Source organism: Centruroides vittatus, unplaced genomic scaffold, assembly GCF_030686945.1.
Source record: "Centruroides vittatus isolate TY-2023 unplaced genomic scaffold, ASM3068694v2 contig_10, whole genome shotgun sequence".
NCBI lineage: Eukaryota > Metazoa > Arthropoda > Arachnida > Scorpiones > Buthidae > Centruroides > Centruroides vittatus.
In genome coordinates, this window is record NW_027120658.1 from 851,509 (window position 1) to 879,136 (window position 27,628).

The window sequence follows — 27,628 nt, forward strand, 5'->3', positions numbered from 1 at the left end:
CGCGAGTGGATTTATATTTTAACCAAAAACGTGTGTCTAGACCGAGCTGGCCACAAAAACCTTTTAGTATAGTGTAGAAACTCGTTTTAGGCGGATTATCGTGGCTTCCTCTGGCATCATTTACGGGGTGCCAGACGAAGCCAACGTCGTCAAGTTCTTTCGTAATAACCGATCCGATCGAATCTTATTCTGACGTAAGTGAAACTACTCAAACAGAAAATTTCTTAAAAAGTTAATTAGAAAATAATATAAATAAAACAGTCGCGGTTTTTTCTCTATTCAGACAATCCGAAATGATACTCCGCAAATAGACGACTGGCGGGTGATCTTTGATCTCGTTTAAGATATTTTTCGGGTAACGTGCTCATTCGTATAAAAATATATTCTAAGAATTCTCATTTAAGATGAAAAGATACGATTCAAAATATCGAGTAAATTAAAAAAAGCAATACCTTAAATCTAAATATTTCGCAAATGATGCTTCCTTTTCCTCCGTAAAAACGTTCCGTGCCTGTTTTTGGGGGTTGAGAGGGTTCGAATCTTCGAAATATGCAAAGACCCCAAGTTAAATTTGACAGGATTGCAATGCATCCCCGAGTTATACGGTTAACGGCCGAAAAAGTAAAGGATTAAATTGCCGCCGTGCCTTTAAACCGAATTGTGATCATCCGTAGACAGTTTAAAGTGTACGTGACGAAAAAATCTTTGTATTTTCTGAACTTTCCTATTTTTCTCTCAGAGAGACGTACAAACGTTTTCGGCAATTTTCATGATCTCCCGGTTGTACAGCTCTTGCGTAACGAGTTCGAAAACAATTCTAAAAGTAAATAATGTAACTACCGAGAATCACGGTTATTTACGTAGAGATTACGTTTTATTTTACATTAAGATACAAAGAGATCGTAACGCGAACACAGGGCAGTTAAATTACAATAATATGTAAAAACAGTTCTTTTAATGAAAAGATTTAAAATTTTATTCTAATACCAATACAGGTATATGAGCAAGATTACAATTACGGTTGCAATGCAAAGGCAATAGACGGCGACTGGTAATTTATTACTTCGGGTCGACCACTTCCCGATAATTTTCTATGAAAAGTAAATCGGTTGGTCAATGATATATCTTAAGAACATTAATAATCTTTTAGCGCCAACGAAACGAATCGTTACTTACTCCGTGACGTACGACCGAGCTTTTCTTCTCTTTTGACCAATTATTTTCCTGTTTAAAATTTAAATGTATAAGTAAACAGTACTTATATGTAACAGGTAAAAAAATAGAAACTACATTAAACATGATAATTCGATAATTCAATCGATAAAATTCGAATGTTTTCCTTATCGACGAGGTATTCGAAGATCATCTGGTATTCCTCCATTTCTAGAAAATGCCAAACTATCCGCCATTATTTTTTACGGCTTTGTCTAAAAGTCATGGAGTCGTATGGAAAAGGAGCTAGCGAATTATTACGCATATTTCTAGCCACGGCCGAATAATCGGTTAATTTTAATTTCAACCCACTAGTCACTAATTGAAAGTCATATTACTTACCCTCAACCACCTTGTTTCCTTTTGGGTAGATTGATCGCGATGTGTTACCTGCAAAATGAAAATAAAAAAGAATTCGTAAGAATTATTTACTACTAAAACTTACTTTATACTCTGCTTCTCAATGCCAGTCAATCCTCGATTTTGTTCGGATTCAGAACTAACCACTTGAGTCGAGTAGCCCGTAAATGTAATGAGAAAAAATGCTTACAAAATGAAATATTTCATCAAATTAAATTGAAAGAGGTTTTTCGGCTAATGGACGTGGGAAATGTATTATATAAAAATTATTTTGTTTTTCAAGGTTCTAAAAGTTAACTTTTATTATAAAATAAATAAATAAATTGTTTTAACACTGCATAATAATCAAGAATTTGTATATTATTATTAATTTTTTGACTTCCGAAAACTTACAATAGAAAATATAAGAAAAACGAAATATTTTAATTGTTATAATTTTTTTAAAAAAAGTTAAACGGTTTAGTAGAAAATTCCGAACATTTTTATAAAAAGAGCACTTTTAACGCGTATTTCTGTCTGTAGAATTAGATATTTCTTATCCGGAGACCATTATTGCGCTAATTAACATCGTACGAATTTAAGAGAAAATTTCTAAACAAACATTATTGTTTGTTAAATACATACGAATAATACAGAACTGCCTATTACGGGGAGGTTGTATGATCCGGACCCGACTTATACAAAAGCCCAAAAATATTCTTTTCAAATAATAGGGCCTACTCATTCTTACGTATTGAGGAAAAACCACTTATTTATTGCCGCACAGATTTATTTAAAACTATATAATGGTTTACGTGGTCTTTCTCGTTACACAACGGACATTTCAATTTTCAACGGGAGTGTTGAAGTCAACAATTTGACGTCCTCAACGACGTTCCAACTCGAGTACGAAGTGCTTAGTTCCCATAATTCCATTCTCGGCAAGATGGGTTTTATTAAAATGTGTCACCAATTACCCACAATTCATTAGAAAGTAGCAGTCAACATATCTGTTGAGTGTTGAGTAAGCATTGACAACAGCGCCACTTCAACCTTGAAAAAAGGAACGACTTTTAACGAACGTTGAGATCAGCACTGAGTCAACATTGAAAATTGGAATGTTCCGTAAGTGACGAAAGCGTGACTTATCTCCACTTTCCTCTTCAGGTTTTTTTTTTTTTTTGTTTTTTTTTCTCTCTTTCCGCCCTGTGGGCACTAAGAGGGCCTCTTTTAGTAGGCCCATTATGGGTTCGGCCAGGCCCACAATGGGGCGACCGGGTGGTGAGGGACGGGGCCCGACATATCCGAACGGACCACCCCCGAAAAATTCCTGGGGATTATTCGACCCGTTCGGATTCGATCCCGGGTCCCCCAGAGCGGTAGGCTGCCACCTTTACCGCTCGGCCATCCGGCCGTCTCCTCTTCAGGTTCTACGGCTCCTCCAGCAACATCGGTCGAATGTACAAATTCGCCCAGAGGAATGAAAATCGTTTGACCATTTACAAATTGACGGAAAGAATCTTCTGTTAAACCGAAACCAGTTGTGGGAAATAAGGACGGCAACGTTTTCCGTCGACACTTGCAAAGTTTAACGTTTGTTTTTCGTTTTTTATTACGGATTTTTCCTAGTTTTCAGTAATAATTGTCGCAATTATTTTCGAAAGCTGAGTTTTAGCAGTAAATTCTTTAAAAGTTTACGTTAAAATATTTCAACTTTACTAGGATATGAATACGCAGGGATAGAGACCCGGGGAATTTTTCTGACTTACCAGAATCGAAAGGTAAGAACCACCAACGGGAAACCGAGGGACGATGGACGAGGACGGCTGTCAAATATCAAGTTACGTTTTGATGAATAAGGAACAAGTATCAAAATAAACTAGCAACGAATTGCTTAACTTTCCCGGCAACATTTAAAATTTTAGTGACGCCATCTGTTGATATATTTTATTTAAAAACTTTTTATATTTTTAACTATTATAAAACGGCAAACAGCTTAATTTTGAGGGTAGGTACGACTTTTATAAAAAATTATAAATGCTAATAACGAGTAAAATCGTCTTTTAGTCCGACCCTACTGGATATACGAAACACGACCACCTCCATCTCCCTTCCTCCTAGACCTTTAATCACTAAAATTTAATAGCATCGAGCCCCCTAATACAGAAATCTTGCAAAGTTTCAGAAATTTTCGACAAAAAGCAGGGGAGTTATAACCTTCAAAGAGGGTGAACAAACTCGTGCCCCTACACACATACATTAACATTCATGCATAAAGTACTCCGAATTTTTTCCGTTTATCGACCTTTCAAGGTGTTCTAAACCCCCAAAATGTAAAAATCTTGGGGGGTCATTTTTGACAGATGACCAAATTTCCCTCTGTTATATATAACAGCTAGGAAAGTACTTTTTTTTTTTTTTTTTTTTTTTTCTAACTCTTTCCGCCCTGTGGGCACTAAGAGGGCCTCTTGTAGCAAGCCCATTATGGGTTCGGCCAGGCCCACAATGGGGCGGCCGGGTGGTGAGGGGCGGGGACCGACATATCCGGACGGACCACCCCCCGAAAAAATTCGTGGGGATTTTTCGACCCGTCCGGATTCGATCCCGGGTCCCCCAGGGCGGCAGGCTGCTAACCTTGACCGCTCGGCCATCCGGCCTGCTAGAAAAGTACTGTACTTAGGTGTAGGCAAAACGTAGTTTTTCCGCCATGAAATAATTTCTGCTCTCTGACCGGATTAAATATTTCCTCCTTGTCTAAATAGCGCTTTTTGTTTATTTAAGTTTGCTACAAAATTAAAAATAGGGAATGGAATTACTAAGCGTTTGGATTAGACTAGAACGATTAATTAAACATTATTAGAGCGTACCCTGTGTTGTTGTTGTTGTTGTGTCCGGAACTTCTTTATTTATGGGAATGAATTTCTCCAGTTAAGTGTCCCGGCGTTTCTTCCGAGTGCCTTTCTCAAACGGAGGAACTGTAAATTCGAAATGTATTTTATATTCGAATAATATTCCACGAAAATATATTTTTATACGCTTTATTGAAATTTAAAAGGTTCGTTTCGATTTCTTCTGGAAATATTTTTCTCTGGTTTTATTTCATTTGCCTTTGTGAAAATTGAACAACTTGCATTTCAGTGAAGTTGTAATGTTCAACATGACTGTACTGTACGTCATTATATTCTTCCGATACTTTACTTTCTAAAGTAGCAGAAGAATATAATGACGTATAGTCATATTGAACATTACTACAGTAGAGCGTCGATAAGTGGAACCAATTGGGGACTGGGGTCCTTCCAGTTAATGATTTGTTCCAGTTTCCGACTTTGTACGAAAAAATACATTAACCTGTCCGATGTTCAAATTTTTCTCCGTTGCGTGTCGCTTCGTGTTGAATTTTCGTCGATTTTAAGCCTAACGAAAATTTTTATAATAATCATCGAGGCTATCGTATCGTTAAAAATTATTTCTGCATTTTGTACAAACAAAATAAATATATTAAAGAATATAAAAAACATGAAAATTATACTTTAGAAGTAAATTTAGTATCAAAAACATTCGATTCAGCACGACACAGTCCGACTGAAAATCGTTCCACTTTCCGGCCATTCCACTTACCGACGTTCCACTTATCGACGCTCTACTGTACTTCACTTGATAAAAATTTGCATAAGCCACGAATATAAAACAATTTTTATTTTTTATTGTCTTTTTATGGAAATTGCATTCAAATTTTCATAATGTAATTAATATTTTAATACTAATTTAACTTTTACAAATTAAAATGTCTTTAAGTAGTCGCTTTTTAATGTAACAGAAGTGCAGATTATCATTTATGGTTATTTTATAGTTTGATATTGTACACGCGAGTGTGCAGAAAATGATCGCTTCATTTTTCCACTCTCGTATTTAGTTTAAGCATCGGTACAGAGACGCAGAACGAATTTTGTGGTTTAAAATTCGGAAAAACCATTTATTATGCTAGTATATAATTCAACAAATAATTCTACATTCTTACCAACTTACTAAAATATAGTGAAAAGGTAAACACACACTTATATGATAAATTATTTAACGCGGGTAAAACTTCGTAACAATACGCTGAAATAACTTCAAAATGTATAAGTTCATTTAACGTACAGTAAGGGCTGTTTCACACTATGACCGACTGGACCGACTGGTCCGACTCCAAGTCGTGTTGCCATGGCAACAGTAGTCGGCCGATCGGCTATAATGTTGTCTTTATAGACAACATTAAGTTAAAAAAAAGAAAATAAATCTTGGACGGAGATTTCCAAGAAACTAAACGTTGAAGGTACAGTACGTGATCGACTATATCTAATAAGTTATCACATTGTAAATGGTCAACATATATTTTAGATTCATTAGCCAAGAAAAGGTGGCAGAACATCCGCGACCAGCATAGAAGAAAAAGTAGAGAGAACAATCTTCCTAGTGGTTCTGGAGGTGGCAAGAGACAACAACGGGCTTATTTTAATACGCTCTCGTTTCTGCGGCCAGGTATTGAACAAATAAAGTATATCTTATATAATTATTTATACAATAATTATCCATTTATTCAATTTTTATAACAAAAAATACTTTACCAAATATTTTATTTATTAAGCACATTAAGTAATTTTGTTGAAGAAAAGGACTCTTCCCAAAATTACATAAATCTGGGAGAAGCAATTACAGAAAATAATTCAGGTTTGTTTTAAATACATTCTCTTACTTGACAATATTAAGATATTAATGTTTTATTCTATAGTTTTAGTAATTAAACATTTAATAATCCCACAATAGTTGATATCATACAGAATATGGTAAAGTTTTCTGTTAGTTTAGAAATAAATGGAATAAATAATATTTCTATTTTAAACACGATTGCATGAACGACGTGACGTGTTTAAGTATCACCTTTTTGGTCGGTTATTTCTGTGTTTTATAGGCTAAATAGCCTATACAACACAGTTTTATTTCTAACAATTGAGTTTAAGAAATATATGACGGGTCGTTTAATGACGATTTTTGCACCAATCAATCCAGTGGCATAATACTTCGCAATAATGATTTTCGAATTAGTAATGTTGCCGTTCAATTGGCATTTGTAAAATGAAAAATTAATTTCTATTTATTTTTATTTAATATAATAAACTTGTAAATGATGTGATACTTACCGATGTCGATGCCACTTCCTTTGGATTAGTTTGATTTCCACTTTCTTCGGAATGATTTGATCGCTACTTTCCGTATTACGTTGTCAAAAGATAAAAATGAAAAGTTCTAAAATCACAATAAATTTTAACAAAATTCTATATCGAATGCTTTAATTAAAACTTTTGTTGTATTTCTCTTAATGGGGCGATTAGAAAATAAAGAAAAAATAAGAATAAAATATGTCCCCAATTGTTTTATTTCAGAAAGGTTTTATTAGCATATGAAAAAAGTCTTACCTCTTTTAAATTTTCTTTTATTTTTGTTATTTCTTTCCGGAAATTATGAATTTCTTCTCTCATCTAATAGAAATGTAAAATGTCCTATAAATATAATTTCTATTTTTTTTTCAATTTAAAATCCACTAATAGCCTTATTAAACAGATCCCCAGCTTTGGCGTCACAATCCCCGTTTTTACCAGTATTACAAACAACGAATGTGACATATTCATTAATAAATCGTTCGGGTGTAATGTTCCACAAAGAAAAGTTTTATTCCGGGAGTAAATATGCAGAAAAGTAAAATTCTATTTACAACGACTCGTTTAATAACTGCTTTGCTGGGAATCAATTAGCCTACATCGTAAACGAGGGAATTAAAAACTTGATATTTTATTTTAAACGAACTTCTCGTTCGTTTTACACGTAAAATTCAAAGTTTGAGATAGAATCGAGAGATTAGATAGGGGTTCTCCACCTGGAATATAATACGAATTTTCGGTATACGATAACAACGGGAAGCTAAAGAAAAATATTGGAACACCAAAACCCACGTTACGGCCTAAGAGACCAACATACAATGTATTTACGCGTAGTATAGCTTGGAATATGCGAAGGAAGACCCCAAGAAGACCTCAACGGGTTTATCTGTGTAAATTAATAGAGGTGCTTTTAACATTGATGGACAAATGTATTTTTATTATATTTCAATAAACTTCTGCCAAGTTCATTTTAAAAAATGAAAGAAAAATGCTTTAAAAATTATTAAGAAACATTATTTGTGGAGTTGTTCTTTTCCTCAAATAGTGAACCGATACGAAAAGTCCTCGAGGTCACCTTAAATTTGCTCAAGAAGTATCGAGTAAATTTCAATAAATATCTATCTTGTGATAAATTCGTGATATACACTCGCGTTAATTAAGCATTCCCTAAAAGTTTAATCAAAATGAAAAACGTATCGAGTTAATTAAAAGATGTATATTCATCAAATAAGCTAAATAAAATGAAAGTTAAATAAATGAAAACTGGAACACCAAAGCTCATGTTTATTGTATAGTAGGCTAAAATAGTTTATTATACAATAAACGAAAGTCCAAAGTTACATTTTTTGAGATAGAGTATTCCTGGGCAGAACGGGAATAATCTATTTCAAAAAGTAATGCCCTTAAAAAAATTAATATTTTAGAAAATTTTTGTAAATTTATATATCTTATTAATATTTCCTTCACTGAAAATTATCACTGTAATCTGAATTTAATGTGATTCGGATTAATTATACTTACTTTGATAATTTTTGTATTTTGTTCTGATAAAAATCTCATTAAGTGTGACGAATGTCGTTCGATTTTTTCGTGATTAATCATATTTATTTTTTCATCCTAAAAAAAAACAATAATCAAGTCATGCTTTATGTCGTAATTTATCATTATACGTAGTGTTTCATAATGCAATAAAGAAGTTTAACACCTTATTTATATTATACAATTTAAGATACAGATTTAGAAAGATCCCGCACAAACCTTGTGGTAAAAGTGGTTTCGGTGGATTTGACTAAATCTTTAATTTTTGTAGTTTTAGTAGTCCAGATTAAAGTCCGTAGGCACAAAGTCGAGAAATGAATAGTTTTCGAGTTATCGAGCTTCCAAGATACAAAAATGGCGTGATTCGGCATCTGTTGTAAAGTCCTAATTCGTTTAAATTTCAAAATATAAAATAGTATGTCCCAACAGAGTTCCTTTTCAACCTTTATCAAGTGTCGTGGGGGAGACGGTCGGATGGCCGAGCGGTTAAGCGGCAGCCTACCGTTCTGGGGGACCCTGGATCCAATCCAGACGAGTCGAAAAATCCACAGGAATTTTTCGGGGGTGGTCCGTCCGGATATATCGGGTCCCGTCCCTCACCAGCCGGCCGCCCCATTGTGGGCCTGGCCAAACCTATAATAGGGTTTGCTTAAAGAGGCTTTCTTATCCACAGGGCGGAAAGAGTTAAAAAAAAAAAAAAGGTGTCGGGGAGTAAGTCTCTTCGGAGAAAAGATCCATGCGCCACATAACCAATGCGCTATATCTAATAGCGCGGTATAAATCCAAACGGCTCGCCGTTTGTAAATATCTCATATAAATAAACATAAATATGAAGTCCGAAATACTAAATTTATTAGAGAATGAGAAAAAATTATTAGAAAAAGAAAGAGAGGATTTTTTCGACTCGTTAGATGAATGTAGTTTCGAATTAGTGGTTTCGATTAAATATTTTCGTATTATGTTTTACACTTGTGATTCTTTATTTTTCGTTTTTGTTCACATACTAATGTCTTTATTTATTTATTAATTTTCAGGATTTGCAAATTGATTAGGATTAAACACAATACTAAAAATAAATATCTGTTATTCTACTTATTTTTAGTCGTATAAAAATTGCAAATGTTGCAGATTCACATTTATGTTCTTTAAATACTTTTAATTCTCTTTAAGTATATTAAATAACTTGTACAATTACTCAGTTTTGTTTTTTATTGGCAAAAACTACCCAAAAATAAACAATGCTTTACATTTGAATTCAGAATTTTCCCGTCCTAGATTGCCAGATTTACACAATGCAGCAGGAGTATTGGACTGATGTTTATTGCGTAACGAACGAAATCTCCACAAGAAAATTCAGATACCGTGTCGAACAGCATTAATGTTAGAATTGAGTTTATGACTATTTACAAAAATATAAAAATTTTCGAGTCTTTCTTACATCCTGTTTCACTCCACCACAGAAGTAACAGTGTATTGGCTTGAATAAACTTCAGTAGAACAAATGGTAAATTATAAAAAAAAAATTTTCACACAGTTAAAATTGATCAAAACGCCGACCTTTTATTTGAGGATTCGGCGTCCTTTAAAACTAAAACAATGATTACAACTTTAATTACAACTACCTTGTTCTTTAGCACAATATATTACTGGTTCAGGCCCTCTGGTGGCGGTTTTGGGTAATCCTAAAGTTCATTTGCATACAAGCATACATGATAACATGAACACCCCAGGATATCTTCAATTAGAATTGAATTTATGACTATTTACAAAAATATAAAAATTTTCGAGTCTTTCTTACATCCTGTTTCACTACCCAAACCGCCACCAGAGGGCCTGAACCAGTAATATATTGTGCTAAAGAACAAGGTAGTTGTAATCATTGTTTTAGTTTTAAAGGACGCCGAATCTTCAAATAAAAGGTCGGCGTTTTGATCAATTTTAACTGTGTGAAAATTTTTTTTTTATAATTTACCATTTGTTCTACTGAAGTTTATTCAAGCCAATACACTGTTACTTCTGTGGTGGAGTGAAACAGGATGTAAGAAAGACTCGAAAATTTTTATATTTTTGTAAATAGCCATAAATTCAATTCTAATTGAAGATATCCTGGGGTGTTCATGTTATCATGTATGCTTGTAAGCATTAATGTATAATTTGGCCGGAAGACTTTCCATCAAGACTACAAGAATACAAAATATCAGAGATTCTGCCAAATCCACGAGGACTCATTTCTAAGAGAGTTCGTGCGGGCTTCTTTGTTGTGAAGTATGCGGAACTTGAAGTATTATCGAATCCCATGGTAAATCCACAGATTACTTGAAAATAACTACGTGCACAATAACAGACACTCTACTACCTTGCAGTGTGCTATAAGGAAACTAAACAAAGTAACATGTACAATACAATATGAAAAATATAGGTTATTACTAATCACGAATACTTTACTTACTTAAAAATTACACATTACCGTTTTTAATAAAAATTACGATTACAGTAATTAATCATACATTAATGAAGTTGCATAACTATGAAAATTTTAAAATTATGGTAGATTAATCTGAAACCGACACTTTATTAAATCTAACAACGATATTGTGTTGTATTGTTCTCGATAGTGCGTGTCTAACGCACTATCGAGAACAATACAACACTCTTGCGCATGCGTTCCTTTCATCACCGACCACGGTCAGTTCTCAACCCGGTAAATCCGCCTCCGATAAATAGGGCTGTATGTACAGTACATGTTTTCAATGTGGTGTCCGACAGTGATATGACGCACATCCCAAAAAATTTGACTTCTTGCCATACCTTGTTCGAGAAATCTTCATCGACTAATTTCTAACGATCTCTCCTCCGATCGTTTCCTAATTCCATAGCCAAGCTGGTTGATTTTTGGACTATGCACGCAGAGCTCGTGCATCTGTTTCATCAAGAGACTGTCTTCTAGTGATTTTCTTTATTTATTAATAGTTAGTTTCACTGAATGAGTTATACCATGTCTAAACAATTTTCTAGTTGAGACAGGCTTACCATATGTAAAAACCGTACTGATCATAAGAAGCAATCATTGCATTTCGAGTGCCTGACTTACTCACTTTATGAATTTTAACATCTTTGTCTTATCAGTGAAAATTGCCATTTTCCGAGACACGACGTTTGTGCTACTGCTGCTGCTGGAAAGGTATGAGCTACTTATACTGTTGGAAAGAAACTTGTAGTACGAAAGGATATTTCTCAGTAAACATTACTATTATCCTTTCTCTATTTTCATTACTATAATTTTCTGAACTTATTTACTGCATTATAAAACACCCTTATATCAGTAAAACTTAATTCGATAAATCACGGAAATATTTTAAGGAAAAGTAAAACCTCACCTCGTAATGACAATGTAGTAAACTATATTTACATTTCACTATTTTTCGATTACATGTATCGAGATGTCTCTTTAACTGGAACAAATAATAAAATATGAAAATGATCATCTTAAAATAATGATTTAAAAGATTATTATTACCTCACATCTTTTAACTTTCATTTCACAATATTCACAAGGAATTGGGATCATTCGGCATTGCTTTTCCTCATGGTCCTACAAAGAAAAATTAAAATTTATGAAAATGATATATTTAAATTATACTTGTAACATGTGAATGTGATGACAGATATCGTTATAGATTATTTTTGACTTTCTATATCACAAATTAAAATATTCTGTGGATTTGATGTTTAATGTTCAAATCAGGACTATATAAATATTATACAAGTCATTAGCAAAATGTTATGCATCGATAAGGTGGCGTTAGAATCGATTGTAGGTTTATTAAAGCGAACGTAATGACGTCGGTAATTAGTGATTTCAATATTATAGCAAAGAAATAATTTCATGTTAAATAATGGTACGATTTAAAGGAACCTTTAGTATCTTGTAGGACCATCTCTTTTCTCGATATATGTTGTGATACGGTCGGACAAGCATAGCAGGATGACATTCTGCTTGCAGGTGAAGTACGTACTGTACATCAGCGTTATTGTGGACTAAAGAATGCTGGGATTAGCGTTCTGTCAGAGCTATGAGCGTTATGAAAACTGATGGTCATATTTGGGAACAACCTTACTCCCAGAACTTCAGACACTCTTCGCAAACTTTCACGTTTTCTTTGGTGGCTCACGATTAATGCTTAAACACTAAAAGCGTAGACGAGCGCAGTCAATCAAGTCCCAGCCCGTGGCAGCACGAGCCACGGAAACTTCCAACTTCCTGGTACAGGTGAAATAGTTTTCCATAAGGAAGACTGGGCTTTGCATGTCCCGTACAGTACAGGAGGCCATGGCCTGAATGTCAGAGAGGAGAGGAGTCATACTCCTATTGCCAAACAGTTACCAATGGGAATCGTTTTCCCGCTGCTAATTGTTATCTGCCACGATGAGTGATAGGCAGAACATCTGCTACTCTCATTTGCCTTGCAGAATTGGAAGTGGGAGCATGTCCTAGTAAGGACAAGTGGTAAATTAAAACCTTCCAGTGCTCCGAGACATAGAAAATTGGCACTTCTCTACGTACATTTTACATCGTAATCTAATACTGTACTAACATCTAATTGTAGTTGTAGAATTATTTATAAATTATGATATACAACTGCAATGGTAAAATTGTTTATTTTTTCCAATGTTAGAGTCCCGAGACTTAAAACCACTAGGCTTGTACCCCACTTGCCTAGTGGTGATTCGGCGCTAGTATCCAGTCATTTACGCGTTTTTCTGAATGGTACTGTCAAAAATATATAACTGAAGTTCTACATATATATTAGAACCTAATTTAGAAAACAAAATAATATTTGTAAAATTCCAGATATGAAAAAAATAGAATCAAAATTAATGAAATAGCGTCCAAAATACTCAATATACAGTACATTAAGTTAATATTATCTTAGGTCCGAATACTATCGAAGTTTTTCATTAATAACTAAATGCTTATACTTAGAGACAAATGTAAATAACCTTGGCCGAGCTTAATTTGATTGTTTCGTTGCAATGTTTACAAACATAAGGTCTGTGAATGCAATCACGAGAGAGATGAAGAAGTAATTCTTCAAAAGTCAAACATGTTCCACAGTCGAGTGGACAAGGCAGGAGGATTGTCTCGTCCTATATAAAGAAAATACGTTATTGATTCTCTGTTTCATTTTCTGTAAATTCTATATAAACTTCAATATTACAAAAACTCACTTTCGAAGATTGTTCATTGGTGGTTTCATCGTAGTTTTCGGATTCGTTTAAAAGGTTATTTTCTGATTCGGAGCCGGGAGATTCATCCTCATCTACCTAAAAACAAATTTTGTTTAACGAAGATTATGAAAACGAGAAAATTTGCTAACCTTAAAAATGAAACCTGTCGATAGCAAAAAATGGTTTGATGAACTGGACATTGAACCAATGAATCGGTGAGTCTCGATTTATCCAAACATTTGGCACAAAGTTCGCATCGACACGATGAACATAAGATCAGGCCCGGTAGTTTCGAACATTTAGGATTTCCGCAGACTGGAACGTATTTCTAATAATTGAAAAAAATTAATTGTTTTATTGTAAAGTTAAAATAAATAAATTTCTTAATTTTACTAAATACATGAACTTATTTCAATTTCTTAGAGACACTACAATAAAAATCGTATAAATTTTCTGTATATATTGTAAATAAGATTTGTAGAAAAATGATTCAAGATGATAGTTTTAAAATTATTGATTAAGCAACTAATTACTGTGTTTATCAAAATGTTAATATCGGTGGATTAACTATTGAGATTACGAATTTAAACTACATGTCGATCGATCAAACTGAAAGAAATCTACTTTATCACGTCGTTGCCGGACTTTCCCCGCAATTTTTATTTTTCATTCCTACCTATAAGTCTTCAGATGCACTGTACATAAAATTACTGATACGAGTAATTAGTCGAAAAAAATAGAAATCATTTAACTATTTAAAAAATATTACACTTTCCTACATCTCAGCATGTAAAGGTTTTCCGTCTAGTTTTCACAAATATCACCGTTAATAACACAAAAAATATTTATCTGAAGAAATTTCATAGAAAATTAGTTTCTTTTTTATATTTTTACTCTGGGTCTAGAATTGGAGAAATATCAATTTTTGAAACCATTTAATCAATAAATACATATTGAAAGAAGAAAGAACTTGGTTTATTCTATCGCCAAATTATTAAAAAAACGCTAAAAGTTATTTTAAAAAGTCAATATTTAGAGGGAGACGATTTTTGAAAGAAATTCGAGAAAGATACATTTATTTTTTTAGTAAACTTAAAAGTTTTACTAGCAAAAAACTGTCATAACTCGGAATATATGGCTCCATTCCCTTAATATCCATCGAACCGATGGTCTGATTTTTTTGATAATTTCTAGAAATATTTCCTCTAATACATAAACCTACCTGCAAAATTTCGTAAATTGTCGACAAAAGGAACAGGAGTGACTAAGCCTCAAATTGAGTGAAAAAATCACACACTGTCATTCATACATACAGCAGAACAACACCACCTTTTTTTTGCATTTCTCGAGGTTTCAAGATCCTCGATGTAAAAATATTGAGGGGGGGGGGTCATTTTTTGCCCGATCGCCATACTATATTTTATTATATAAAAGCCGAGAAAGCAAAAGTGAAAAAATGTTTGTTTCCTCCGAATTTATATAATTTAATTTACGCAACTAAAAGTAGAAAAATTGCAAAACTTCAAATTGGAGACCTATAAATTCCCACTGTCGTCCGTCTCTCCGTCCGTCCGTCTTTTCTTAATATCGAGAACGGACTTAGATAGATGAACTCGGAGAGCAAATGTGAAAACCTTAGGGTCAAGAGGCCCGATTAACTGTATATGAATTTCCTATACAAATCAGTAGTCATGTTATTTCAATTCAAAACTTCCCCTGAAAGCAATTAATAGATAACCGGCACGACTCTATTGTTAAAGAAAAAGTATGATGTACAGAGGCAAGCCACTACTAATTTGAGATGGAGAGCATATATTTTAAATTAAATAAATTAAAATTATGATTTAAAATTGCGGTCTGACATTGTGACCATGTCACAATAAATGACTCGTTTTTTTTCATCTATGTCCTTAACGTCTTACTTTTTTGTTTCTATATCATGTATTTGGACTTTGTTTATAAATAGGACTTATTATACTGGTGTAGTTTCTGATTAGCAAAGGAAAGAAGTCTTAGTCAAAAGTCAAAAACAAAATACCGTTATTTTCACCCGAAACTACACGAGTATAATATGTCCTATTTATAAACAAGATCCAAGTAGACAATGTAGAAACAAAAACGTAAAAGTGAAAGCTTTGTTTATTATTTAACACAAGTCTTCATTTAACTTCACTTACGCGAAGTAATTGGGCTGCAATTTTCAAATTTCAAACGTAGATTTCCACTGTGGTCCGTCTGTCCGTCCTTCTTTAATCTCGAGAGTGAAGTAAGATAGATAAAAATCGAAACAAGGTATGGAAAGCACAAAAACAGGAGGCCCAAATTATTACATAAAACGCTCCGGTGTGAACCGGAAGTCACAAAATTTTTTAAATTGAAATATTATTAAAAATTGCAGCCCGATATTGAAACGTCGTCACAATAATTAATTGCTTGTTCTTTATTCTTTATTCACACAAATTTCGATGACAAATAATGTCACTTCTAAAAGTAAAATAATATATTTTACATTTTACATAAAGAATGGTATAAATATCAGATTATCGTATCACTAATTCAGTTTTACGATATTCCCTTTAATAATAATCGATAAGAGTTAAGACAAAATCAGTGAAATCAAAAGGAATTAATTCATAAGTAACTTATAAAAGGATAAAATGAAAAAATATTTGAAAGTATTAAAAACTTCATTACACAAGTACAATTAGAAAATTAAGACTAATCACTTTTAAGTTCGTACAAATGAATATTTATAATATATTTACCTGGAAACTTTCTACCTGAGATGAAGTAGAACTCTCTTCCATATTACTGTTAAAGTATCAACAATCGACGTAGAATTTCAATCAAGAAGTATTTTTATCTTATCGGCGATGATAAGAAAGTCGTATCGTTGTGAACTTTAGTGCATAAAATAATATATGGAAGAATTTCCTTTTACCATTTTAAAAAAATAATTAATTTTGCATTATTGAATTGAAAAACTTTTCAACGTACAGTACATCTCGATTTAAAGTTAAACGATAGATCCTTAAACAAAAGCGTAATTAAAACAATATTAATTAATTCTGATTTTGTATCTCACGGACAGCAATAACTTTTTATGCTTGTTTTTACTTTCCCATTTTATATAACAGGAAAAGTATGGCCATGGTTAAAAGATGACCCCCAAGATTTTTATATTTTTGGGCTCGGGCACTTTGAAACGTCGAGAAGTGCAAACAAATTCGAGGTTTCTCCTGTATCTACGAGTGTTAGTCTGTGCGTATGGGATGACACGAAATCGTCCACCCTCTTCGAAGCTTAATAAATCTTGTGCATTTTGTCAAAAATTTGCAGGGCGGTTTGCTTATTAGGGATATCAACTTACGATAAATTGACTGTAGACCTATAATGGCAGCATGAACTATACACCGTTTACAGAAATTATTGCAAAAACGCTTTGGGTTTTAGACCAAATAATCACATATTCTTAAAAAAATTAACACGATTTTATTTCGAACTGGGGTACAAAGACTGACAAATTTTGATGGTTAAAGGTCAAGGAGGAAGGAAGAGTCGTGTTTCTATCTCCAATAGGGTCAGACTTAATGGCGATTTTACTCATTATCAGCATTTACAATTTTTTCATAAAACTCATCCCTATTCTCAAAATTAACCTTCTTGCCATTTTATAATAGTTAAAAATGTAAAAAGATTTTAAAAATAAAATATCGTAACGGATGGCGCCACACGCAGTTTTAAACGTTGCCGGGAAAGTAAAGCAACTAGTTAATGAATATTTTAAAATAAGTTCAGGAAACAAGTGCGTAAAGTATGCTGGCAAATCTTTGCCTTATAGCAGTGGTTCTCAAAGCGGGTGCCGCGGCACCTTAGGATGCCGCAAGTACGCCACAAAGGTGCCGCGAAATTTTTAAATAATTAAATTAAAATTACTTAAAATAATGGAATTAAAGTATTAAATTAAATAAATAATTAAAACAATTATAAAAAATGAATATTGGTTTTTCTACTAATCTTGTTACATCGCCACTTGTCTCAATGACTCGGTAATTGGCGATACGTAAGTACTATTTAAAATAAACGAACTAGTTACTAGTTGTCTGTTCTTCTGTTCCTGCAGGGAGTAGAAGTGCAATATAAATGCGTTGAATGCAGTAAGTAGTTGTTTTTATTATTGTTATATGTTCAGACAATAACGAGAAAGCATCATATACAAATATTTTTCTTCTTTACAACAAGAACAAATAAATTATTAGCTTGTAATTAAAATTTTATAATAAAATATTGAAGTGAATTATGTCGTTCAATATTTTGAATAATTTTTTTCATTAAAAAAAGAAAACGTGAAGATTCTAATGATCAAGAAGTGGTTACTGGTAGCAAAGCTAAGGAATTAATTAGCACTAGTAAATCATCAAAAATTCAGAGCTCATTTTATCACCAGATATAATAATAACTTTTGTTTTGAATATTTTTGTGTTGTTTGGAAATAAACTATTACTTTAAAAAACTTTTATTTTTTTTCAAAGACTTTTCATCCTTCATATCTTTACTAACCGTAAAAAAGCAAATAATAATAATAATAGGGGTGCCGTAAATTTTATTTAATAATTTCAGTGTGCCACCAGACAAAAAAGTTTGAGAAACACTGCCTTATAGTATTAAAAGTTTGAGCTATGTAAAATTATAAGAAATAGGCCCGTTACCCTTCCTTCCCTCCCTCGTTAACACGGCAACGACCAGTCACTGTTGCCCGGCTTCCTCAACGAGTTTCCGGAAATAGTACGAAAGCTATTTCTGAGTATTACTAGAAAGGCAAACTTTTCCGGCAATGTCAAGAACATTTTGTGACCGAAATTAATCAGGCAGTGTCACCACTCGACATTACCCTGTTGGAATTTTATTTATGTTTTATCCTTACAGAATGTCTCAAAAAGGTTTAGAATTTTAACGATAGGTAAATACAGTGGTGCCACGTACTTGGAATTTAATTCGTTTCAGGAGGCCGTTCGAACTCCGAATCAATTTGTCCCATTAGAAATAACAGAAAGTCAATTAATCCGTTTCCGGACCCTAAACTATAACAACTTCGATAACCTTAAAACGGCGAATACACATAATCTGAGGTAAAATGACACAATACCTAATAATAAATTAAAAGACGAAAACAATAAATAAAATATATAAATACTGTATAATGAAACGAAAATTGCATTTACTGCTCGTACACCGTCGATTTCGGCATCTTAAATGCGAACAATGCGTATTACCACTTTCACACTTGGCGATAAATTCTGTTTTTCATCTACAATCTTTCTCTTTGACTTGGTTGTTTTCACGCATTTCTCGGATGCCACGGGTAATAAACAAAGGATAAATTGGGTTGATCAGAAACTATCCGTGTTTTGAACATCTGTCGTTACCAGGGCCGTGCCAAATAGTTTTGGCTTCCGAGGCAAACCTGACGTTAGTTATACCCATTTTATAATTACACAAAAAAATTTTACGGACTTTTAATTCCACAGCTTATTTTGGTAGGCGCCCGGGGCGCGTGCCCACCCACTTTCCCTTAGTTACTCACCGGTCGTTACTTAATATAATTGCGTGATTTATTTAAATTATAACAGTTATGAAATTTAACACATTATTCTAATATGAGATTGCATTCATTGTTTAGAAGCTTATTTTAAACTTTTCATTTCATGTTTTATTTAAATGAAATCAAAACGAAAAAAGCATATCGGACATAACTTTATGCTTTACGAGTTTCGGAAAGGACATAACTCGGCACAAACAATAAAAAATTCATAATGCGTATGAGGAAAATGCACCTAAACTTCGAACGCGTCAAACGCGCTTTAAAAAGTTCCGTTGGGGAAAATTTTGAACTAAAAGATACAAAACATTGGGAGCGTTCAAAAGCTGTCAAGAGGAAAAATTGCGGAAATAAAGTTGTTAAAAATCCACGAATAACACACAATATATATAACCCAATACATATAACACCGAACATAAAGCCAAGAAAGCATGCTACAGACACGAGCGATAGACAAATTAAGCACCCGAACAAATGGCGTTTACGCTTCGAGCGCATGTTTTCACTGCGCGTATAGTTAAAGCACCGTTCGAACTCCGATACAAATTTTTGTCGAATTTAGTGTTCGAAGTACGAGGTAGCATTGTATCTTTTTAAGTATGAAACCTGTATTATTTAGTTGAAGAGACGTATACTCGTACAGCAGCCTGCATAGACTTCTCGGTAAACATTTCGGTAAGACGATTGCTTATTTTCATTCCTTTCCCGTAATTTGTAATTAAATAATACATTTTTTTGCGAAGTTTAAAATATAAAAATTTCGATATTATTAGTGATTGATAATTATATCGAAATTTAATAGCCGAACTGTAATTACTGTAACATTTTCCTGTGAAGATTGAAATTTTGCCATTAAAATGCGGAAACATTCTTTATATATACATATTACTTTGAATAGTACGATAACGTCTATTTATTCCCCTTATAGCCATAAAATCATTCTATTAAAACTATATTATAATATACTGTAAAATTTAAATGAATATAAATATATTAAATTAAAATCACAGAATGATTATTTATATAAAGATCTTTTGAATAAAACATTAATATTTTTTAATACGAACAATTGCCATTTCTTCATCTATTACTTAAAGATTTAATGATTCGATTTGTTAATTAGTATAGCAAGACATTTTCGATTAATTCTTCGAAAATCATTAGGTAATGTTTGATAAAATGCAGTCTCTATCAGCAATGAAGTGATAAATAACAAAAGATTATTATTTGGTTTTGGTTTTGATTTTGTATTCTTATCGCCGTAAATAATACAACTAAATCATTTTTTTTTTCATTAAATTAGCTTGTGTTCTTTTGTAGAACTGTTTTTATCATTTTATTTATATTTGCTTCTTTATGTATATTTACGTTTTTACGTAAACACTAAAGTTTTTGTAAAATATTAAATAATAAATAACATTTTAATAATATATTATCAAATATATATACATACACATATCTGATACAACATATAAGGGAATTAAATGATAATGTTAAATCAATTTTAATTTATGATACGATAAAATTATTATTGTCTTAACGATATCATTAAGTCGACATAATTCACAGAATTGATAACAAGTTATTGTGTAATTCTAACTACAAACAAAACTCGTATAGCTGAGTCTTTACTATTAATAAAATAAATCAAATATTTTAATTTGATTTATTTTATTAATTAAAAAACACGATAAACGCAAGAGTTTAATAAGTTAAAAAGTGGTGAGAAATTCAAATTAAAGAAAGATAAATCGTTGCTTTTTTATATTTTGTAAAGAATTTTAATGCCATCGTGTAGCACGTCACTATCTAACCGTACCGTAGCATATTCTGTAACAATAAGAAACCAGGATGATTATATAAATATTTTCAAATCTATTTATTTTTATTTAAGAGTATTTTGGTATCGTCCCGCAAAACCAGGAAAAAGTTAAATTCATCGAACGAGTCGGGTTTTCTCTTCAAACAGTTCAACAGTAAACAGACAAACTACCGTTTACAACAAAATCTGTGTACCATTAAAACTGATCATTTCTATCAATGTGAGAAAAAAACTATTGAAATAACTCAAAATAGTTGGGTGTTGATAGGAACGATTAAAAACACAAATAAGATGTATTGATGGAAGGTTCATTTGCAGGAAAATTTCATGAAAAAAGAAGTTTCAGATTTATTGAGAAATATTCGAATGTTCCGTTAAATATTTCTGTTTCGAATTTCAAAATGGATTTTTAGTAATTATATAAAATCAATTAATATAATTCAATTAAATGAAAATCCTTGGAGTCTCAATCATTTCTGTTAATGTGTTTTATTTATTGCTAGATAATTTTCTTTTGTAAATAATTCACTCTTTTCTCAGTTGGAAAAACAGTAATGATCTCAATGTATTATTCAAAACTGAAGATTACTCATATCGAAAATCGCTCTTCTTTTAATTCCTGTTTTGCTTAATGATAAACACTTTATTATAGAGTACGTTTTTTTTTGCTCGGTGGCTTCTGTTGAGAAATCGCGACCCGAGTTTGGCTGGACAATACAAAAAGATTGTTCACTTCCATTAACTGACGTAATGCAAGAGACGAAATTGTGAGTAACTATAAATTTAACAACGAAATAATAAGCGATATTGCTAATTAAATATTGTTTAAACTATTTTCATATTAAAAACTTAATATTGATGCGATTTCATAATGTAGAAGCGTGATGTTAACGATCCCTGTGATACGTTCTGCAAGCAAATACGACGAAAAGTAGTGAGTGAGGTTAGGAAAACCTTAAATTTATCCATACATTAAATTACAGAATTAAATTAGCTAATAAAGATCATTAAATAGATTGTTTTAAATGTTATCATTAATATTTTTAAAAGTATATGAAAATATGAAATGATAGAGAATTGATAAGTATATTAAGTAATCTTTTATATAGATTACTTAATATACTTTATAAGAGTATTATTGTCTAAAGACTTTGTCACTTATTCAGCGATAAGATTTTTATGAAAGCAATCACTTGAACATTTAAAAAAACGATTAAAAATACTGATATCGATATTTAGTTTTGTTTTTGATCTTGCGAGAAAATTCATATCCTGGGTGAGTATAATACTGCAACCTTTTAAAGTAAAACCCTTAATTTATTTATTATATAATAATAATAAACTAAGCATATATATTCCAATTCGGCTAATACGAATGCCTTTTATACTTGTTCTGCAATTATTTAACTAACAAATGCATGTATTTGTAAATTCTTAAATAGTTAAATATATTTAAAATTTAAACATAGTTTCGTAATGTAGAAATACATTTGAAACATATTCAGCCAAATATTTTGATAATTCTGTAACGTTAACTTGTTAAAATGTTATATAGAGTAAATATGGATTTCTTAAGATTTTAAAGAAGTCACTACATTATTATAATTTAATTTATAATTTATAATTTATTATAAAATGTGTAATGTCATTCTGCCAATTAGTATTGTCTTATAGTCTTATAGTCTGTTGTATACATACAAAATATGTTTGTATATTTTTCAGACATTTAAAATATATTTATTGAGATAACTTGGCGAAGTTTTGTTTCAAATATGGACGATATGGACACAGCACCAGAAGGAAATGACCAGTAAGTTTTAATAAATATGTAATTATCAATTTTGATTATTATTCTTCAAAACAGATATATAAATGGCAAGTCTTTTTTAGTTTAAATATTTTACAATAGTTGAGCGTTAAAATGGAATTATTATTCTGAAATTTCAAAAATATACATCTTAAGAAAAAAATGATCTAGACATAAAATCAGAGGCGGACTAAGGCTAAAGCGGGCCCTAGGCAACATTGTAATTCCGGGCCTATTTTTCAGTCATGACACATACTTTGCGTTTGGTAGTTTGGTTTTAAAGCATATAGTATGTAGTTCTATTTAATTATCGGATTCCAAGAAAAAAAAAGGAAAAAAATAATATACATGTACAAAAATTAAATATACATAATTTATTAAAACAAACAATAATACTTAAACAAATATACCCAGATTGATTAGTTATATTGCCTTTTTTCTCACTTTTAATTCTGCAAACTCGTCAATTAGTTTGTCATAATTAATAGAGTTATTTAATAACTCTTTTTCTATATAAAGTAATGATAAACTATTTAATTTTTGTTGGCCTAATGTGGATCTTAAAAAATTTTTTATTCTGGCCATTACTGAGAATGATCTTTCACCGCTTGCATTGCTTATTGGAAGAGGTAATGTGGTCACTGGAGTTTTCATGCTCTGACAATTTTTTATGTACATTTTTCCAATCATTCGTCCCTTTCGTCATTAGCGTTGTTTGCTTGGAAAATAATTTACAGACGTAACAGTACAATAAGTTGTTGGTTTCAGTATAAGCCAACCAATCTCTTTAACTTTTTCCCCGCTATTAATAGTTCTGAAGAAGGAGGCAATAGTTAATTTTCTTGTGATTTGTTTTGACCCTTCGTTGCATCGAATAGAAGATGATTCCAAAGATCCATTTATTGATTTTGGTGGATTTTTTATATAATACTCTCGCATGGCGTCTGTTAAGTATTCTGGCCATAATGCAATATCGTTTACAAAACTCTTAGTTTCATCATTACTTTGAGATGATTTTAAATTTATATTTTCTCCTTTTGTTTCATCTTCACAAACGGAATTGCTTGGTTTCTCCTGCTGGTCTTTTTGCAGAATAGTTTCGGACACAAATGATGTTTCTGGAGTTTGAGCAGGTGAAATTTGTGAAAATGATGACGATTGTTGTAATTGTTCTCCATCTACAGTTAAAAATTTGTCCAACGATCTTTTCATTTGTTTTGCCACTTTATCTCTATCTGCTTTTCGTTTTCTTTCTTCACTTCCACTTAAATGTTTATAGGAACTCATTTTAAAGACCACGTACTAAAAGAAAGAAGAAAATGATCTTCAATTAAATTTATTTTTACTCAATATCACAATCACAAACAAAATCACAATTTGTGGTATTTTATATTATATATTATTTTAATTAAATAATGTAATACTTTTATAAAAACTTACATTTTTATTTTAGGAATTCCAGAAAGTATTAACTGTAAATCTAAAACAATCTATTTGCAATCAAGTCTAGGTACTTAAGTCTTAATTGCACAATTTTCAATCACAACTCACATAAGATGCAATACGTTCAGGAAACACTGATTTTAAATAGCTACGTTTGGCTTTTTAAACACGTGCATAGTAAAGGCTCGATAGGCGCGAGGCTCGATCGTATTTACACACATCGACACTCGCGGGCGTGGATGCATAAGCACGGGAACGCTCGTCCACACTTGTCGACTTTATCAATCAACGATTCGGCATAATTTGGATACGTTTCAGCAATAATTATGAATATCACGTTTTTCTGTTAAATAAAAATAAAAATTAATTATAAAAATTAAAAAATTAAAAACCTAATTTTCGGGCCCCAAAAATTACGGGCCCTAGGCACGTGCCTAGGTTGCCTAGGCCTTAGTCCGCCCCTGCATAAAATGTTGTGCATCAAGGAAAACACGAGACGGAACTGTCGATTTCGTCCAAAGTGTTCCTATCGCTGACACCAATATCATATTGTGAAATGGAAACACTTAGTTTTTTTTATACATATTCAAATTCTACTGAAAAAAATAAGTTATTTCATTTGTAACATTTTGGTCGAATGATACACCTAGCAGAAGTTACCAGCGTTGATGTTTTTAGTTCAATAGTTATGCTCTGGCTAGTGTATCTGACAGACCTACCTTTGTATTTGTGTATTAATTAATAATAATAGAAATAGTAATATACTATCTTTATTGCACAAAAAACAATAAATAAATTTCTAACTTATTACAATAGCGAGTCTACGCATGCACCGAGAAGTGTAATTCGAAAATAATACAAAAATAAAACAAGATTATTGTTTTTTTTTTTTTTTGGTAGAAAAAGACTACTAAAGACAACTATTGCTATTATTATTATTATTATTATTAATACTGAGATACAGAAGCAGCCACGATCTATCGGATACAAGTGCAAGAGCATAACTGATGAACTAAAAATAGCAATGTTCGTAACTTCTGCTCTGCGCGTCATTCGACCAAAATGTTCCAAATAAAATATCTTATTTTTCAGTAGAATTCAAATATGTAATAAAAAATGGGGTTTTTATTTGAAAATATGATATTCGTGTCAGCGATACTAACACCATCTATGAGAAAACCGATACTGTCGTCTTGAGTCTCCCCGATGCAGAACATTTTCGGTGTAAAACATTGTTTTTCGTAGGATGAACATTTTTCGAGATATTTTGAGTAATTAATTAAAATGAGACATCTTGTACATAGGAGTATATACCATATTTGTGTATATACACAACATATACCATATTTCCAGTTTTATTTAATCCTTTTTTCTTAATAATTTGGATTTTCACAATTCCAGACTTTCATAATTTTGATGTACACTTAGAGATCGAAAAGTTTATAATCAAACGGAACTTCGAGCATTATCATATTTTAAAATACCCTCATCGTTAGAAGTCAAATAATACTTTAAGCCGTTAGTTTGTCTTCCGTTTACAGCTGTATAAATTCAATTTTTCTGATTTTCCACCACACGGAGTTTAATTTAGAATTTAAAATATTTAATGGAAAACCACAGTTTTCAACATATTCCTTGACAGCAAAATCGAACACGAGCATCGAAAAATGAAAACAAAGTTAAATTGAGTCTTTTCTCGTTTCAATGAATCGAAAGTGTTGGCGCACCAAAGAAAAGAACCCAATTAGTGGTCTTAAAAGCAGCTGCCGAATGGATTCGCTGTTTTGGTTGGCAGAATAAAAAGTATTTTTGTCTGCTTTGACAATAGAGCAGTTCTGTTATCGCTAGTAGTATAATATTACTCGTCTAATCCAAAAATGCAAAATATACGCTTTCAATTGTTTTGGATTAAGGGTGAATATGAAATCTTGACAATGATCTACCACACTTTCAGACAAAATCTATAATTGATTACCAATTTGCTAATATTTCACAAAAATTTCAAATATTGATCAATGGAACTTTAGGAACGTGGCCATCCTAGACAGACTATGGTCTAACACACATATTGTGACGTTCTTCAAACTTTACAAGGCTGGAAATATTTGATCTTTTTGGAATTTCATGTTTTTCTGCACATATACTCGATGCCACTTCTGATTTCACTTTTTAGTTTTTCGCAAGAAGTTTGCTTCTACTCAAATATTTCACTTTGTCGTATGACATCGACGTACAGTACATTAGCTTTCGTCAAATACGGGTAGAACAATTTTCAACTTCCTTTCCTCTATTCAACACAGGCAACAAAGAAACTACATCAACTCCAGTTATGAATTGATGCAATGTTTAACCGGCTACGGCAACCTCCCGAGCTACCTCTATAGGTTCAAAAAGAGTAGTAACGATCAAATGTCAGTATGACAACAATACTGTCGAGGACATCTACCACACCATATGAGATTGTCCTATTTAAGACAACGAACGTCAGTCACTGATCCCCCATTGTGTTTAGAATGGACAAAATTGGCCATCTAGGATGGACTTTCTATGTGAAAGCAATGAAACTTTCAGGATTTTCAACACCTTCATAACGAACTGTAATTTTCTGCAAACAACAAACAACTATCAACGCATTGAAGATGATCGAACTCTCTCTTCAATGTTGCCTAAATGACATTCGGAAAGTATAAAACAACTGTAAAAATGTATATATCTGTTACATTGTAATTAGCAGTCGCTATAACCTCCAGCCAAAATGGCAGTCTGTTTGTAAATATGTTATTGTATTATACGGTTCATTTAAAATAATTGCGTTGCAAGGCATTCGTTGGATCCCATCACATCTTATCCTTTTTACCCTAATCCTATTCTCCCATCCACCCTATATACCCCATACCTCTCCTTATCCTTCCATCTGGGCTAAGTCTAAGGACAGCCTTCTCTCTCTAAAAATAAAAAATAAAAAAATACATAAGCATTATCACACGTATTTGCCGAATGGACCGAACCAAAGTATTTTGCCAATGGCTAAATTTCATTTGAAAAATAACTTGTTTGAAAATAAAAACTTAAACGCAAATCTTAAAAGAATTAATTATAAAATATACGTTAAAGATATAGAAAATTAAATATAATAATGTAAAACACGTCAAAGTTTCATTATTATTTACAGGAATCCAAATCGGGCTCCACCGGAGGCTAATTATAGTCCCCAACAAACAGGTCATTCAATAATGATCGAGGTAATTTCACTAGCGTTTGTGATTATTTAAATGTTTTTTAGAAATTTTTCGTAAATATTTCGTTGTAATTTTTAAAGCAACCCGATCCATTTGTCGAAGGAAATTGTATTTGCATTTTAGTATATCCGCACGCCAGTTGTTCTCGTTCCAGAACAGTTACGTGTTCCAGTTGCAGATCATCTTTTTCGATACAGCCTT

General features: G+C 32.1%; 1 protein-coding gene across 1 annotated transcript; it reads right to left on the bottom strand.

Annotated features, from left to right (window-relative positions):
• Positions 1-6,730: 6,730 nt before the first annotated feature.
• Positions 6,731-16,458, bottom strand: LOC136975542 (TNF receptor-associated factor 6-like). The gene is made up of 9 exons (XM_067270958.1): positions 16,283-16,458; positions 13,681-13,845; positions 13,518-13,613; positions 13,290-13,436; positions 11,806-11,880; positions 11,666-11,740; positions 8,271-8,366; positions 7,008-7,070; positions 6,731-6,797 (listed from the first exon to the last, which is right to left on the bottom strand). The coding sequence occupies exons 1-9, from the start codon at positions 16,322-16,324 to the stop codon at positions 6,795-6,797; spliced, it is 762 nt and encodes a 253-aa protein (XP_067127059.1). The 5' UTR covers positions 16,325-16,458; the 3' UTR covers positions 6,731-6,794.
• Between the last annotated feature and the right edge of the window lie 11,170 nt (positions 16,459-27,628).